At 49.1% G+C, this 17,066-nt stretch overlaps 1 protein-coding gene across 4 annotated transcripts in view; it reads left to right on the forward strand.

The window, feature by feature from the left end:
* The window catches only part of ITGAL (integrin subunit alpha L), a 39,494-nt gene that overhangs the window by 14,348 nt on the left and 8,080 nt on the right, over window positions 1–17,066 (forward strand). For 2 of the 4 annotated variants that reach the window (XM_087417309.1, XM_087417311.1), the window contains exons 12-25: window positions 781–932; window positions 1,267–1,404; window positions 1,884–2,081; window positions 2,225–2,355; window positions 3,762–3,922; window positions 4,028–4,179; window positions 5,801–5,890; window positions 8,747–8,803; window positions 8,899–8,972; window positions 9,327–9,468; window positions 11,155–11,265; window positions 11,683–11,762; window positions 11,876–11,962; window positions 13,464–13,539. In XM_087417309.1, coding sequence (XP_087273435.1) covers window positions 781–932; window positions 1,267–1,404; window positions 1,884–2,081; window positions 2,225–2,355; window positions 3,762–3,922; window positions 4,028–4,179; window positions 5,801–5,890; window positions 8,747–8,803; window positions 8,899–8,972; window positions 9,327–9,468; window positions 11,155–11,265; window positions 11,683–11,762; window positions 11,876–11,962; window positions 13,464–13,539 — 1,649 coding nt within the window. The remainder of the gene's footprint in view (window positions 1–780; window positions 933–1,266; window positions 1,405–1,883; window positions 2,082–2,224; window positions 2,356–3,761; window positions 3,923–4,027; window positions 4,180–5,800; window positions 5,891–8,746; window positions 8,804–8,898; window positions 8,973–9,326; window positions 9,469–11,154; window positions 11,266–11,682; window positions 11,763–11,875; window positions 11,963–13,463; window positions 13,540–17,066) is intronic. The other 2 variants (XM_087417310.1, XM_087417312.1) reach the window with 1 other exon arrangement.

The raw sequence follows: 17,066 nt of genomic DNA on the forward strand, positions 1-17,066 counted from the left end.
CCGGTCCCTGGCCTCCTTTCCTGCAGCGTTTCCTCCATTTCCTCAGTGCAGTAACAGAGGGGAGAGACCCTCGCCACAGCAACTGTGAAGGATGAAGATAACCTGAAGTGGTATCTTTAAGCAGGACATTTTTTCAAGTCTTATGCTGTATTTTTAATATTTATGCAAACTTTGCATCTTCTTACTAATGTATCCCATTTTATTTTATTATTTAAAAAACGCGTAGGGGGCCAGCCCCGTGGTTTAGCGGTTAAGTGCGTGCGCTCCACTGCTGGCGGCCCGGGTTCGGATCCCGGGCGCACACAGACACACCGCTTCTCTGGCCATGCTGAGGCCGCATCCCACATACAGCAACTAGAAGGATGTGCAGCTATGGCATACAACTATCTACTGGGGCTTTGGGGGAAATAAATAAATAAATAAATAAAGATTAAAAAATAAAATAAAATAAAAAACACGTAGTCTCCCTTACCAGCCTCAGGTGAACTGAGACTCGGGAAGATGCAACACATTTACTTTGTGGTACAGGGCTGCTTTTTCCCGGGCATGTGTGTTGTCCACAGTTTGAGAAATGCAGCCTTGGACCAAGCTGGCAAGATTTGTACCACTGAGAGCATGTGGCTGCTTTTCTTAGGAGAAGGTCTTCTGGCTCTTTCAGTGCATCTTTGCTGCTAACCCAGTTTCCCAGGTCTCTGCCCCCTTTGCCCCTGGGTTTTACCTTCTTCCAGCAGCCACTGTGTTTCTGACTCCGAGCCCCTTGCTCTCTCTCTCTCTCCTCAGGTTACACGGTGACCTGGCTGTCCTCCCAAGAGCTCCCATCACTGCTGGCAGCTGGAGCCCCCCGATACCAGCATGTGGGGCAGGTTCTGCTGTTCCGAGAGCTGGAGAGCAGAGGACACTGGAGCCAAATCCAGAAAATAGAGGGGGTCCAGGTGAGCAGGGCCCCAGGGCGTCTGCAGATCAGGGACTGGTAGATGCTCCCTGCTGTCTCCTAAACACTCACCCACTTACTGTGCTGTGGCCCTGTGCCAGGCGCTGTCACATTTGTTCCTCACAAAACCCTCTGAGGTAAGCTTTGTCATCTCCACTTGCCAGTTTAAGAAACCTCAAAGAGGCCAACTTGTCTTAATTCATACAGGCTGTAAGTGGAATCCAGGACTTGAGCCTTTATTTGAGAGACTGGAGTAGGAGGGATGTGGTGCAGCTGAGGGGGAGTGGGGTGTCCTGCTCATGGGCTCTTCCTCAAACGTCTTCCTCTCCCTGCAGGTTGGCTCTTATTTTGGTGGAGAGCTGTGTGGTGTTGATATGGACCAAGATGGGGAGACAGAGCTGCTGCTGATTGGAGCTCCTCTGTTCTATGGGGAGCAGAGAGGAGGCCGAGTGTTTGTCTACCAGAGAAAACAGGTGTGGACCAGGACACTGAACTGAGGGGGTGGGAGAAACAGATTCCCAGGCCTACTCAGGTCCTAATTATTGTGAAAGGCTTTCTCTTCTGATCATGTATTAATCATACCTTTAGAACAACAGTCAAACAATGGCTAATAATCACTGGGGGTAGACGGTGTGCTAGGCCCTGTGCCAAAACTTTATATATATGGGACCTCATTTGATCCTCCCAGTCACCTTCTGAGATACTGTGAGCTTTATCTTACAAATGGGACACTGCGGCTCAGCAAGGCTGGGTGACTTTCCAAAACCACAAGGTCCCACAGATGGCAAGAGGTGGAGCTGGGACTTGAATTCAGGTTAGTCTGAGGCCCCATTCCAATTCTGTGAGGGACCACATGCGACATTTCTTTAGTGTTCTTCACGTACACAATGCCTCACACTCCGAAAGCCTGCTGAGTGATTGAGGTGGCACCTGTCGCCTTGCTCCTTCCCAGCTGGAGTTTGAAGTGGTGTCAGAACTGCAGGGGGATCCTGGCTACCCCCTTGGGCGATTTGGAGCAGCCATCACTGTCCTGACAGACATCAACGGGGATGAGCTGATGGACGTGGCTGTGGGAGCCCCTCTGGAGGAGCAGGGGGCTGTGTACATCTTCAATGGGCGGCATGGTGGGCTGAGCCCCCGGCCAAGTCAGGTGAGGTATCCTGCCTACCAATCAAAACCCATTCCCAGGCACCTGGAAGCCTCCAAACCCAGACCCCACTCCCCAGCCTGACTCTTCCCACCCTTCAGCCTGTCCTCTCCCTAGCTTAGTGTGAATTTCTCTCTTGGTCTCAGCGGATAGAAGGGACCCGGGTGTCCTCAGGAATTCGATGGTTTGGACGCTCCATCCACGGGGTGAAGGACCTTGGAAAGGATGGCCTGGCAGATGTGGCTGTGGGGGCTGAGGGTCAGGTGATCGTGCTGAGGTAAGACGGGACTCCTGATCCCACCTAATAATAATTTCAGCTCCCATCTTTTGAACAGTTACTGTGTACTAGGCGTTGTGCTAATGACGCTTATAGGCATTACCTCCTTTGGTCTTCCCCCAACCCTGTGAGATAGGGTCTCTTCATACAGGCTTTATGTCTTAGTCTAGGTGAAACAGCTGCTAATCAGGGACAGACTGGGATTTGAACTCAGGCCTGTCTGACACTAAAGCCTCCTAGAGAAGCAACCTCATGTGATGGCTTTAGAACCTGGTGACCTGGATTCAAATGGAAGCTCTCTCATTTACTTCTTGGGTGATCTTACCCCAGTCACTTAGCTTCCCAGGACCTCAGTTTCCTCATCTTTGAAATGGTGGTGACATTTCCTGCCTTACTTGGAAGCATCATGTGACATCATGGAGTGAATAGGTATTTATTGAGCACCTGCTATGTCTTCAACACTGAACCAGGCATTGGGTATAGAGTGGATGTGTGGGGAAACATGTAATAAAAAATTAAACAACTAAATAGGTAATTACAAGTTGTGAAAAGAGCTATGAGGGGAATGAGCAGGGTACTGTGAGAGAGAGTAGCAGGGGAGACCCACTATAGATTGGGAGGCCAAGAAAGGCCTCTCTGAGGAGGTGATATTTGAGCTGGGACTTGAAAGGTGTGAAAGAGCCAGGCTTGCAGAAATCTAGGGTTAGAGCTTTCTATGTAGAAAGCCCAGGATGTGCCAAGGCCACAAGGCAGGCCAAGGTTTGACGTGGCTGGAACATGTTCAGCCAGAGGAGAGTGTGGTAGGAGATAAGACTGGAGAGGTAGGCATGGATAGCAAAACATTTGGATTTTATTCTGAATATTGTGTGGCATCAGTGAAGGGTTATAAGCATGGAAGGAGCTCGATGTGACTTCTCTTTTTAAAAGCTCACTCTTCTGTGTGGAAAATGGGTCAGAAGGCTGCTAGAATGCATGGGGAGCCCACCCTAATTCATTATCATTGTTTTTTTGTGTGTGTGTGTGAGGAAAATCAGCCCTGAGCTAACATCTGCCAATCCTCCTCTTTTTGATGAGGAAGACTGGCCCTGGGCTAACATCCATGCCCATCTTCCTCCATTTTATATGGGACGCCGCCACAGCATGGCTTGCCAAGCGGTACGTCGGTGCACTCCCGGGATCCAAACCAGCGAACCCCGGGCCGCCGCAGCGGAGCGCGCGCACTTAACCGCTTGTGCCACCTGGCCAGCCCCTCATTATCATTGTTATCATCATTGCAAGGCGATAGTGACGTTGAGGTCTACTTTAGGGAAGGAGAGTCCTCTGGCCTCTGATAGATGGAGCCCCATGTCTGTTTGGGGATTGCAGTTGAGGCCGAGGGAGAGAGTTGGTTATTTTCTGCCCTGCAGCGCGCGGCCTGTGGTGGATATCATCACTCAGATGTCCTTCACCCCGGCCGAGATCCCAGTGCATGAAGTGGAGTGCTCCTATTCAACCAGTGACAAGAAGAAGGAAGGAGTTAACATCACAGTCTGTTTCCAGGTCAAGTCTCTCACCTCCCAATTCAAAGGTCAGTACTGTTCTCCTGCTCCCCAGAGCAGCTGCTCACCCCAAATTCAGGCTTATGGTACCAGGATCCGCCACCATTCAACTCCTGCCTTTCTACTCTGCCCAGGGCCCCTGGTTGCCAACCTCACTTACACTCTGCAGCTGGATGGCCATCGGCCCAGAAGCCGGGGGTTGTTTCCCGGAGGGAGACATGAACTCAGCGGGAACACAGCTGTCACGGATGTCATGTCCTGCACTGGGTTTTGGTTCCACTTCCCGGTAAGGGAGCCAGTGAGACTTCTCTGGGAAATGAAGGGTGAGGAGCTGACTGCAGTGAGAGGCAACATCGGGTGCAAAGCTCAGCAATGGCACTGTCCAGCTGGGTCACAAGTCACTTTGATTTCTCCATACACCATTTCCTCTACTGTACAATAGTAGTAATAATACCTTTAGCATATTTTCTTCTAGTCCCTAATCTATCTACATTAAGTGTTTTTAACATGATTACCATTGTAAAGTACTTATTTTTTTCCTACTCTTTTCAGACATCATATATTAATGCTGCTACCCAGCTTTCATAATTATTTTTAATGGCTATGGAATATTCAGTCACAGTGGTATATCATTATTTGCCAGGCACACATGGTCATTTATTATTAACATCCATCCCAGAAAGAGGTTTTTTGTTTGTTTGTTTGTTTGTGTGGTGAAGAAGATTAGCCCTGAGCTAACATCCATTGCCAATCCTCCTCTTTTTGCTGAGGAAGATTGGCCCTGGGCCAACATCCGCGCCCATCTTCCTCTACTTTATATATGGGACGCCGCCACAGCATGGCTTGATAAGCAGTATGTAGGTCCGTGCCCGGATCCAAACCTGCGAACCAGGGCCACCAAAGCAAAGCATGTGAACTTAACCACTACGCCACTGGGCCTGCCCCAGAGGTTTTTTTTTTTTTAAATAATAGTTTAAACAATGCTAAAATACCCAAATTCAGTTTGCTTATAACAGTCTTGTGTAAAATAAGATTGATATTACTAAATTATTCTGGTCTCTTAAATATTTCATAGAAGACTGAATATAGGATTGGTGTATAAGATTTTCAAGTTTTTTTTATATTTTTTATTGTGGGAAATTTCAAATACACAAAAGTAGGAAAAATGCTTTAATGAACCCCCAAATACCCATCACCCAGTTTCAACAATTATCAACTCACAATTATTTAATTCATACCTCAACTCAGTGCCCTTCTATCTCTTCCCACCACCCCCCCACTACAAGATTTGGAAATTATAAACATTTTCAGAGAAGAGGCACTGTGACATGATGGAAAGACTTTAGACTTGGGAGTTGGACAGATTTGGGTTCACTTCCTAGTTCTAGTCCTCAGGAAAATCCCATCACCTTTTTAGACCTTGTTTTCCTTATCTTTAATGTGGAGATAATAATGCCTACCTCTTCGGGTTGGTAGAAACTTTAGGTGAATATGATTTGAGTGTCTACAAAGTGCCAGAGTCAGGCACTGGTAATGTCACAAAAGACTAGGACTCATCCATAGTTATTCTAGAATATTCTTTTCTTGTGCAAACTTTGATAATGGCTGCGTAGAGCAGTGTGACAGAGATTCAGGGGCTTCTGTTAGGACTCAATGGGAAGAAGTGCTGTGGTTGATTAGCAATGTCTGCCATGGAATTGGGGCTGCAGACAGACACTTGTGCTGAGAAGTAACCCTGGGCATATTATAAACACCTGATATGTAGTAAACATATTTCCACTACTGGTACAGAAGACAACTAACTACTGGAATTTTATCATTTGTAAAGTATGGACAAAGCGTGCCTTTAACTGGAAGTGTGGTAAAGGTTAAACTCACGACATAGATTGTATTCTTATCACCCTCAGGTATGCATTCAAGACCTCATCTCTCCCATCAACGTCTCCGTAAATTTCTCTCTCTGGGAGGAAGAAGGGACACCGAGGGACCAAAGGGAGGTAAGAAGAGATCGGCTGAGGGAATTAATAGGAAGGAGGGGAGAGTAGAAATTCAATTTAGCAAGATTGTATTATATAGGAGTCTCTGGTTTTAAGCAATAGAAAGCAAATATGGCTTACTTAAGCAGGAAAGGAATTTATGGGAGTTTGTATTTAAGAGAAATTTGGAAAAGCAAGGTTGGGAAGAAGGGGACCGAGGGTGGAGGCTCGGGGGGCTTTTGAGAGGAAGGAAAGGATGGATTCCTCAGGGCACAGCCCGTTCAGTGAATCTGCTCCAGGCCCCTGCCGTGCATCAGCTTCAGACCTCATCAGGCTCTTGGTTCTGCTCAAGATGCAAATTCTGGGGAGAGGACTTCAGAAGGCCTCGGACCGTCCCTTATTTGTGGAAGGACAGGGCACTCTGATTAGCGTTCTTGCCCAGGTGTATTCCCTCAAAGCCAGATTGGGGTGCTGTTATGATGTAAAAGAGGAAAACAATGTCTACCGTAGTCTACCAGACCACGCACTCCCCACCCAGTACCACAAGCCTGATTTCCTTTTCTGCAACCCTTGACATTCAGCTGGTAGTTTGACTTCTTCGGAAGGCAGCACGGTCTGGTGGAAAGGACCTGGGCCTGGAAGCCTGAAGATGTGGATTTATTTTCCTGGCACGAACATGACCAGATTCTCTCTCTAGGACTATGACCCCACCTATAAAATGAGTCCCGACACTGTGAGGCCTCTCCCAGAGCTGGAGCACGGTGACTGCTAAGTGCATTCTTTCTTGTGGCTTTTAGCAGCATGCAATGAGTGCGCTCCCCCCCACGCATGCTCACTCTCCTGAGATTTGAAGATAACGATGGGATGGTGTGCTTATGGAAAAATTAAAGCCCCTACCCACCAGATGCTCATCATGCACTTAAGGAAAGCTGATTGAGCACCTGCATGTGCTAAGCCCTATTCTGGGCACAGGCTCCACTAAGGTAAATAAAACATGGTCCCTCCCTGTGAGGGGCTCAGAGGCTGCTACTGGAAGTCAATAGACAGTTACAACGTGCTGTGATAAGGCTACGGTAAAGTCAGATACCGGGAGGCAACAATCTTATGCCACATATTTGGAAGATAAGGAAAGCCTTCCCACAAGAGGTGACCCTGAAAGTCCCCATGTGGAGAAGAGCAGGTGGGCGTTCAGACAGAAGGTGTAGTGTGAGCACAGGCGTAAAGCTGCCAGGGGTTTGGTGTGATGAGAGGGGTTTGGTGTGATGAGAGCACAAAGCGAGGGAGAGGGTGGAAGAAGAACACACCCTTTCCCTTTAAGAACATTTCCCGATAAGCCACATGACGCTCACTTACATCTCATTGGTTGGAACTTAGTCACATGGTCACACCTGACTACAAGAGAGCCAGAGACATATAGTCTGTCCACTTGGCCATGTGACCAGATAAAAAGTGGAGGCTTTATTTTAAAGGCAGAAGGTGAGGAAGGAGATACAGTATGGGGACAACCAGCAGTCTCTGCCATTGGCACGAATTAAATGCCAAACTGTGTGATGCAGGAACTCAGGGTAAAAAAGAGACCTGAGGTCACAGGCATCAAAAAAGCCTTCCTGGGGGAAGTGTCACTGGCTCTGGATCTTGCAGAATGAGTAGACTTTGGGTAGATGGAGAGAGGAGAGGCCGGGGAAGGAGCCTGAGGGAATGTATGGTGTACATTCAAGGGAAATGGGGAGGGGGGCGTGGCTTCGGCAGAAGGACAACTGAGCAAGACAGAAGCCATAGATGCCCATCTGGGGACTGGCTGTGGTCCAGTGGGTGGTGGGAATCTGTGTATGAATGTTGAGGGTGGGTGGCCAGCAGTCAGCAGAGGCCGCCAGGAAGGAAGAGTCTGGAGGCTGCTTGGCAGGTGGCCTAGAAGCAGAGGAGGCTGGAGGCTTTCTAGAACATATAGCTGATAACCCATAAAATACTTCTACGACCCCATCGCCCTCAAGATAAAGTCCCAACTCCCTAACATGGCTTGCAAGGCCCAAGGGAACCTGGACCCTGCTTCTCTCTCCTGCCCCTTGTGACACACAGCACTCCAGCCAGTCTGAGCATCTTCCTGCTCCTTGCACAGACACAATCTCGCTTGCCTTGGGCCTTTGTATAGACTGTTCTTTCTTTCTCCTCCTCCATTCTCCTCACCTGGCTCCCTCCCACTTATCCTTTAGATTTCAATTGAGATGCCGTTCCTTCAGGAAGCTTCCCTGATCCTCAAGTGTGAGATAGGATTCCCTTCTACATGCTTTAAGTATATCCTCTACTTGTCCCATCATAACGCTTGACGATTTCCTCAGATTGGGAGGGCAGGTGGTGTGTCTGTTTTGTTCTCTGGTGTATACCCAGTACCCAGCATGGGGCCTGGCCCAGAGCAGAAGCTCTGGAAATGTTGAAAAACTGGCCTTGATCTGATAAGAGATGGAGCGCTGTTCTAGGAGGGAGATAGGGTTCACAGAGGAGAAGCACAGTAAAAGCAAGTCACAGGCAGGTGTGTCCAGAGGCTGTGCAGCGAGGCGTCTCTGCCAGGGGAGGAGACAGGCTAGGAGGAACTGTGGGAGCTGCTTTGTCAAGGCCCAGACCTCCTGTCTAGGAGAGGAAATAGACACCCAGAGCTTCAGCCTCCCTTGAGGAGCTGCCATTGGAGGAGGGCTGCACAGATGGCCTTGGGCTGAGTCAGGAGGGTGGGGCCTGCCCAGGGAAGGCATTGGCTCCTGGGAGTGCAGACCATAGCCAGCCTGCTGAGCCCCAAGCCCTGAGCCCCTCCAGCTCTCTTCCACGAGTTCTGCTACCTCAACTAACCTTTCCTGTCTCCCGGCCCTCTCACTCATCTGTGCTCAGCAGGACCAGGACATACAGCCCATCCTGAGACCCTCAGCACACTCGGAGACCAAGGAGGTAAGAGGTGAAGAGGGGCAGACAGAGAGACCAGGGTCAGGCCCTCCTGGGTCTGGGGGCCTGAGCCTCCTAGTGCTTTCTTCTTGGTCTTTCAGATCCCTTTTGAGAAGAACTGCGGAGAGGACAAGAAATGTGAAGCAAACCTGAAGGTGTCCTTCTCCCATGAAAGGTCTGTAAGGCTTCCAGCCCCCCAACCCCCAGGCCCTCCTATTCCACTTGGTGTTTTCCTGAGACAGCTCCTGTGTGCTAGAAAGAACACTGGAGGTGGAGACAGAAGACCCCCATCTGCACTCACTAGATGTGTCATCTGGGCCTTAGTTTCCTTCTCTGAGAAATGCAAGTCCCTTGGGGCACTCCTGTCAGGATTAGATGAGATCACAAAACTTAAACCCCATGCATAGGAGCTTATGTTTTATGTACTTACTTTTTCTGGCGTCCCAGATCCCTCAGTTCTGAAATTCCCCACCTCCCATCCTGCTTCCTTTACTATGGCCCCCATAACTTTTCTCTGATCTTCCCCCAGATCCAAAGTCCTGCGTCTGACCCCCTCTGCCAGCCTCTCTGTGGAGCTGACACTGAATAACTCAGGAGAAGATGCTTACTGGGTCAGGCTCGGCCTGAGATACTCCGGGGGACTGTCCTTCCGCAAAGTGGAGATGCTCAAGGTGAGCGAGAAGGCAGGGCTTGCCCGCATGCCACGCTTGTCCCTGCAGCTTCTGCTCGCCTCTAGGGGCCTCAGGCAGCCAGGACAGCCTGAAGATGTGGGCAGCAGCTGGCATGCAGAGGACTTAGGGTCATCTGCGTTTTCAGCCTGATGGCCACCGTCGAGCTCTCTGACTTGAGAAGCAAGGTTCACCCTCTTTGGGCCTCAGATTCCACAACTAAAAAGTGAAGTTGGGGACACTCAGAGGGTTAGTGAGAGAGTCACATGAAATGGAGGGTGTGACACAGGCTTGTGGACCTGGTGACCAAGATGTGCACAGGTTCAGTGAGATCAAGCTACCTCTCTCCTAGAGGTGACCGAAGTGTTTTTGAGGGATGGCCTAGGTTGTTTTAAATACAACTCTTATTTTTTAAATTATTATTACGAGAGTAATACATGATCACCACAGAAACTTGGAAATTACAGAGAAGTTTAAAGAAGATAATCAGCTCTACTACTACAACTCAGCAGTCAGAACTTGTAATATTTTGGTGTTTATCCTTCTGTTTATCTATATGCATATGTACAAATTACATTGTATGTTTATTTATTCTATATTTGTTTTAACCAAGTGGCATTTTGCTCTCCATATAGTTGTTTTTCCTCCATGTTTTTTTTAAAAATTTTTATTGTGGTAAAATATACATAATATAAAATTTACCAGTTTATCATTTTTAAGCATACAATTCAGTGGCATTAAGTACATTCACAATATTGTACAACCATCACGACTATCTATTTGCAGTACTTTTTCATCATCTCAAACAGAAGCTCTCTACCCATTAAGCAATAACTCCCATTCCCCACCCTCTGCCCTTCGTAACCGCTAATCTACTTTCCATCACTATGAATTTGCCTATTTTCGATTTTTCATATAAGCGGAGTCACACAATATTTGTCCTTTTGTGTCTGTCTTATTCCCTTAGCATAGGTTTTTGAGGTTCATCCATGTGACAGCATATATGAATTTCTTTCTTTTTTAAGGCTGAATAGTATTCCATTGTATGGATCTACCATATTGTGTTTATCCATTCTTCTGTTGACGGGCACTTGACTTAATCTTATACAACAATATTAAAGGCTTCCTTAAGGGGCGTCTAGTAGAGTGATTAAGAACTTGAGATCTGCAGTGAAACAGTCGTGTGTTCAAGTTCCCACCAGATCCCTGCTGTTACCCAGCTGTGAGCCCTTGGGGAAGTCACTTAACTTCCCTGAGCCTCTTTTTCCTTCTCTAACTCCCTTCCCAATCTGAGGCTGAAATCAGACCCTCACAGACTGTGATGAAGATGAATGGTTTCATACTGCTCAGCCCAGGATCAAGCTCATTTTCAAAGTGGTTGCTGACTGTGAAAATGTAGCAGCATTTTAACGATCTCTCCACGTTCTCTCCTGTGATTGTACTGCAATTTACTGAACCATTTCTAGCCCTTTGAACTGTTTGATTATTTCCAGTTTTTCACTGTTGTAAATAACGTTATGACGAACATCTTTGCACTAACCCTCTCTCTGCACCCCTGGTTCTTTGGCCCCCCCCCTCCGAGAATGGGCCCTGGCAGGGACATAGCCATGCAGGAGGTAGGCCCTGAGGGTTGGTGGCCTCTGGGGAACCTTGCCCACTAAAAAGCTCGTTCTTTCTCCTCACTCCCAGCCTCACAGCCAGATACCTGTGAGCTGCGAGGAGCTGCCCGAGGAGCCCAACCTTCTGACCAGGACCCTCTCTTGCAACGTGAGCTCTCCCATCTTTAGAACAGGCAGTTTGGTGAGTGTTTTGAGCCCCTGAGAACCAAGCAGCCCAAGGACTGTGAACTTAGGAGTAGGGGGAGCTCCTGGCTCTGGGGAAGGGTGCAAGAGACTGGCCAAGAAGCGCCTACCTCGCCCCCTATCCCAAAGGGAATGTATGCAGAGCTATTTCGTGTCATGTCTGAGCCTGGACTTTGGAATCAGACAAACCTGGGGTTGAGTTATTTATTTGGGGAGCTTATACCCATGACTTAACCATTTGGAACCTCAGTATCCTCATCTGTGCCATGGGGAGAAAACCCCTAGCCCGGTGTTTGAGCACTCAATAAGTGGTCCCGGTTATAATGGCTATTGGGCATGGGGGCTGTGAGGTGCTCAGGCTGCCCCCTGAGGCCCAGGCCCTTTCCTTCTTCATTCTCCTTTCCTTTCCTGCCAGGTTGTTATCCAGGTGATGTTTCATACGCTGCTGAACAGCTCCTGGGGGGACTTTGTAGAGCTGCACGCCAATGTGAGCTGGTGAGCAGGCCCCAGCAAGGCCCCTGCCAGCATCCCTGCCCCGGCCTCAACCTGCCATGCAGTCCTGGCCAAACCCTTCTCCTAACACTGCCCTCTACCTTGCCCAAATGCAGTGAAAATGAGGACTCAGGCCTCCTGACGGACAACTCAGCAACCACCAGCATCCCAGTCCTGTACCCCATCAACATCTTGACTGAGGAGTAAGTCCCGAGCAGCCATCCAACCCTCTCCTCCTATTTCAGCCTCCCCACCCAGGGCCCCAACCTTGCCTCCCAAGGCTCTCCCTCAAAGCCCTCTCCCTTTCCTAGAGCCCCCCCAGGGGTAATTAGAACTGATTCCAGCAGCATTTACTGATAGAAGAAAAAGTACATTGATGGCTGACCTTATGTCAGACTCTGCCAGCTGCACTGCACAGCTGATGGCTTTCCCTGGAGCTTTCGACACCTCAGGAGGAGGCTGTGCCTCTGTCCATTTTACTAATGAACAAACTGAGGCTCAGAGAAGGGAGATAACTTGCCCAAAGTCGTACTGCTAGGAAGTACTGACGCCGGGATCTGAACTCAAGTCTGATTCCAAAACGCCAGCCAAGCTCTTTACTGTTTTTAACTGTGCTAGAATTCCTCCCTCCTGGGAGCCAGCGGTGCTGGAAGAAGTAGGAGAAAAGTTTGCACAATGGCCTTTGCCCGCAGAGAGCTGATGGTCGGGGAGGAGAGCCCAAACTCATGCACACAGTGTCAGTGAGTCTCAGAATGGTGTGGCAGGAAGGACCCACAGGGATCACTAGTTGGATCTTCTCATTTACAGAAAAGGAGATTAAGCCAGAAAAGTGGAGTGGCTTTTTCAAGTTGGCTCAGTGAGAGAAAGACGGGGACAGTGTCGGAGCCCATCTCTAGTGCTTTTGAACACAAGTGCCAAACAGAATGATACTGTCTGAAGTGTGATATGAAATTAGAGCCAGGAAAGATGATGCAGGTCAGAGGAGAGATGGAAGGGGTCATGGAGAAGTTGAGGCTTGAATTAGGGTCTGGAGGATGAGGGGGTTCGGGTAAGGGCCGGGAAGGAGGGAGGACATTCTCATCAGAGAGAATAGCATAGGCAAAGACATGGAGGCAGCAAACAGTGGGGCAGATCCGGGGAGCAGGGAGTGGGCAAGCTCAGGAGAGGGCAGGTACGTGTCGGGGAGCAGCACACAGGCAGACTGGGAAGTGGGCAGGTCCAGACATGGGGGGCTTTGGACCTGACCCTTGTGGGCAGCAAGGAGCCATTGCTGGATTCTGAGTAGGTGAGTGGCTGAGTTCCTGAGTAGTAACATGAGGAAGGTCAGTGGAAGGATGGGGTGGGAGAGGGAGCCAGAGGCTGTGCAGTCATCTAAGAGATGAGCAGTGGGGCCCAGAGTACAGTGGAAACTAGTGGGGTGGTGTGTAGTGGGAGGACTCGGCTCCAAAGGCATACTGCCTGGTTCCAGTCCTGGCCCTCCACTCCCCTGCGGGACTTGGGCAAGAGGCTGACGCCTTCCACGAGCCTTAGTTTCCAAAGGGAAATAGCAGGGCGTTGTCAGGATGAAATGAGATCCTGCCTGTGCAGTCCCTAGCACAGTGGCTGGCAACTCAGAGGCTGCCCCCGGCCCAGGCCCCCTGCCCCCCTGGAGAGTGGGTTGCTGTCTTCTCCACCTTCCACCTCTGCTCTTCTCTCTCTCCACAGCCAAGAAGACTCCACACTCTATATCAGTTTCACCACCAAGGGTCCCAAGATCCAGCACGTCAAGCACATCTACCAGGTATGAACCCCAATGTGAAAAGGTCCTTATAGGTCACACATTCATTCAGCCCCATCCCGGGGACTGAGGATGCGGAGACCAACCAGACAGAGTCCCATCCTCAATGAGTCCAGCCCTCCACCTAGTTCATGATTCTTTCCATATAGCCTTACAGCCTCCACGGAAATGCTTCCAGCGGCGCGTACGCACCAGCTCCTTTCCACCACTGGATAAATTATTTATAGACTCATAGAACTTGAGAGCCAGAAGGCTCTGAGAGAACCTCGTTTTTCATTCAACATTTAATGAGCCACTGTTCTAGTTTAGGTACTTTGCTAGGTGCTGGGGCAGCAGTAAATAGAACAGGGTTCCTGACCACTCAGCAAACCCAGGTCCTGTGCCTGGGGCTTCGTATACTCAGCCCCTGTAATTCTCACATCAGCCCGTAAGAGCCCTGTAATAGGCATTGTCGCTCCCATTTTACAGCTGAGAAATCTGTGGCACAGACAGGTCGAGTAACTTGCCCAGGTTACCCAGCTAATGGGAGGAAAGGTCAAATTCAAACACTTATTTGAATACCAAAATCCGTGTGTTTATGGGCCGGCCCCGTGGCTTAGCGGTTAAGTGCGGGCACTCCGCTGCTGGCGGCCCGGGTTCGGATCCCGGGCGCGCACCGACGCACCGCTTCTCCGGCCACGATGAGGCCGAGTCCCACATACAGCACCTAGAAGGCTGTGCAACTATGACATACAACTATCTACTGGGGTTTTGGGGGAAAAAAATAAAATAAATAAAAATTAAAAAATAAATTTAAAAAAATTCTAAAAAAAAAAAAAATCCGTGTGTTTAAACCTCTAAATGAATCTGTCATTTTTTCATGCTGTACGCTCCGTGCTGTAATGGCAATCTTCATTACGGGAGCTCAGAAGAGGGAGGCTGCCCCCTGAGTCGGAAGCTTGAGGAGTCTAAGCCTTTTTGGGAGGCAACCTCTGAGAGCGGAGTAGGCATTGACCAAGTCAAGAGTATTGTCATTGTACTGTGGAGGAAACTGAGGCCCCAAAGAGGAACTGTGTCACCCAAGGCTGCACTGGAGTCGAGGCGGACTGGGAAAGGAGCCCGGCAGTAAAGGGACCCCAAGCTTAGTTTAGGCCCCTTCAGAACAGAGGCTGGAGCCACCTCCCCTTGATGCTGTGATGATGGAGAGGGGCCTTTGGGAAGGTCACATGCCCGTTTGCATTGAAATAGAATGTTGTGAATGGCCAGTTGAGTTGGCTTCTAGTGCTGTTCACTGGGATGGCTCCAGGTTTCCAGGGAGGTTGGCCAGGCCAGGCCTTTTACAACAGAACGGTAGGAAGGAGTCAGGCAGGCATGGATCCAAACTGCAACTCTGCCACTTGTGCTGGTGTGACCTTGGGCCAGGGACTTACCTGTCCATGCCTCAGTGACATGAGGGTTTGGAATAAGAACTTCACAGGGGGTCATGAGGTTTGGTTTTTATTTATTTATTTTTTTGTGAGGAAGATCAGCCCTGAGCTAACATCCATGCTAATCCTCCTCTTTTTGCTGAGGAAGACCGGCTCTGAGCTAACATCTATTACCAATCCTCCTCCTTTTTTTCCCCAAAGCCCCAGTAGATAGTTGTATGTCATAGTTGTACGTCCTTCTAGTTGCTGTATGTGGGACGCGGCCTCAGCATGGCCGGAGAAGCAGTGCATCGGTGCGTACCCGGGATCCGAACCCGGACCACCGGTAGCAGAGCGCGTGCTCTTAACCACTGAGCCACGGGGCCGGCCCAGGTCATGAGGTTTAAATGGGTTACTTACTCCCTGTAGAGTGCCGGGCGTGGTGTCTTGGGAAGTGGAGGTTGTTGTAGGGATGAGGTGGATGTTGTACTGTGGCCCTGAGATTCCCCAGCTCCTTTGGAAGCCTCCTTACATCCTTGCCTCCCTCAGCCTGGAACCAGCTCTAACCCCTTGAGCTCCCTCCCCCTCCTCCCCTCCCCTCTCAGGATAGTCGTCAAGGCTGTGTGCCTCCATCCATCTCACCACCCTCCGGCTTCACGAGCTGTGCGTTTGGCTCCCCACTCCACTCCTCCAAGCAGCCACTCCTGCTAAAGGCCCTAATGGTTTCCATTTTAACTAAACCCAACAGGGCATGAGACATTGGTCATCCATTCCCTCTTTCCTAAAGCTGCCCTGTTAGTCAGGCCCTTTTTCCCACAGGGAAATCAGCTCTAATCATTGAGATTTATTGTAAGCTAGACAGGTGTGGAAACCCAGTGAGAGCTGGACAGCTGGGCCACAGGATCTCCTTCCTCATGGTCTGTTCCCCTGGCTGGTTAGGAGCTTAGGCTTTTTGAAGCCCTGCCATTTAAAGCCGTGTGGCCTTAGGCAAGTTACTTAACCTCTCTGAGCCCCAGTTTTTCAATCTGTAAAATGGGGATGACAATAGCACCTACCTTATGGGATTGTTATGAGGAGCAAATGCGAAAATGCATGTTAAGTCCTTAGCATAGCACTTGACACATAGGCCATCAGTCAATTTTGGCTGTTTTTAGCATTATTATCATCACTATGATTCAAGGAAGGCAATAGAGCATAGTGATTCCAGTCTCTGAAGTCACAGCCTAGGTTAAAATGCCAACTCTGCTACTTGATAGCTTCAGACAAATTAGCTTGTCTCCCTGAGCCTCAGTTCTCTCGTCTGTAAAATGGGGATGATAGTCCTGCCCTCCACATCGGAATATTGAAAGAGCTGAATGAGATCATGCGTTTAGTGAGGATCAGATGAGACCCAGCCCAGGAAGTGTTCAGTAGGTGGTGATAGTTATTAGCTATGTGTTCTAACCCTCTGTCTTCTGCTTTGTCACCAATACCATCCCCTCACGGTAGGTTCACGGTTCGGGGCTTGCGCCGCTGCTTGCTCTGATCCTGTTAGTTTCCACTAGGTGTGTCTCACTTCCCGCAGTGTCAGTGCACCCCTTCCAGCTGACAACTCCAGACTGTGTCCCTCCTGCTCCTCCAATGCACCTGCCCCTGCAGCTTGTCGCTCGTCTCCATTGGCATGTCTTCCTAGCATCTTCTTTTTGTCCTTTAACAGCTTTATTGAGATATACCTCACACCATACAATTTACCCGCTTAAAGTGTACAATTTCAATGGTTATTCACCATATTCACAAAGGATATTGTGAATATCCACCAAATTCAAAAAGGATATTCACAAAGTTGTGCAACCATCACCAGAATCTAATTTTAGAACATTTTCGTTACTCCAAAAAGAAACCTTGTACCCATTTGCCGTCACTCCCCACTTCCTCCCTCCCCCAGCTCCTGGCAACTACTACTTTGGTCTCTCTCTAGAGATTTGCCTGTTCTGGCCTTTACATAGGAATCATACAATATGTGGTCTTTTGTGACTGGCTTCTTTCACTTAGCACAGTATTTTCAACGTTCATCCATGTTGTAGCATGTACCAGTATTTCATTCATTTTTATTGCCAAATAATATTCCATTGTAAGATAGGCCACATTTGATTTATCCATTCATCA

The sequence above is a fragment of the Ceratotherium simum genome, chromosome 26 (assembly GCF_057802395.1).
Source record: "Ceratotherium simum simum isolate JZ-2026a chromosome 26, ASM5780239v1, whole genome shotgun sequence".
Lineage (NCBI taxonomy): Eukaryota > Metazoa > Chordata > Mammalia > Perissodactyla > Rhinocerotidae > Ceratotherium > Ceratotherium simum.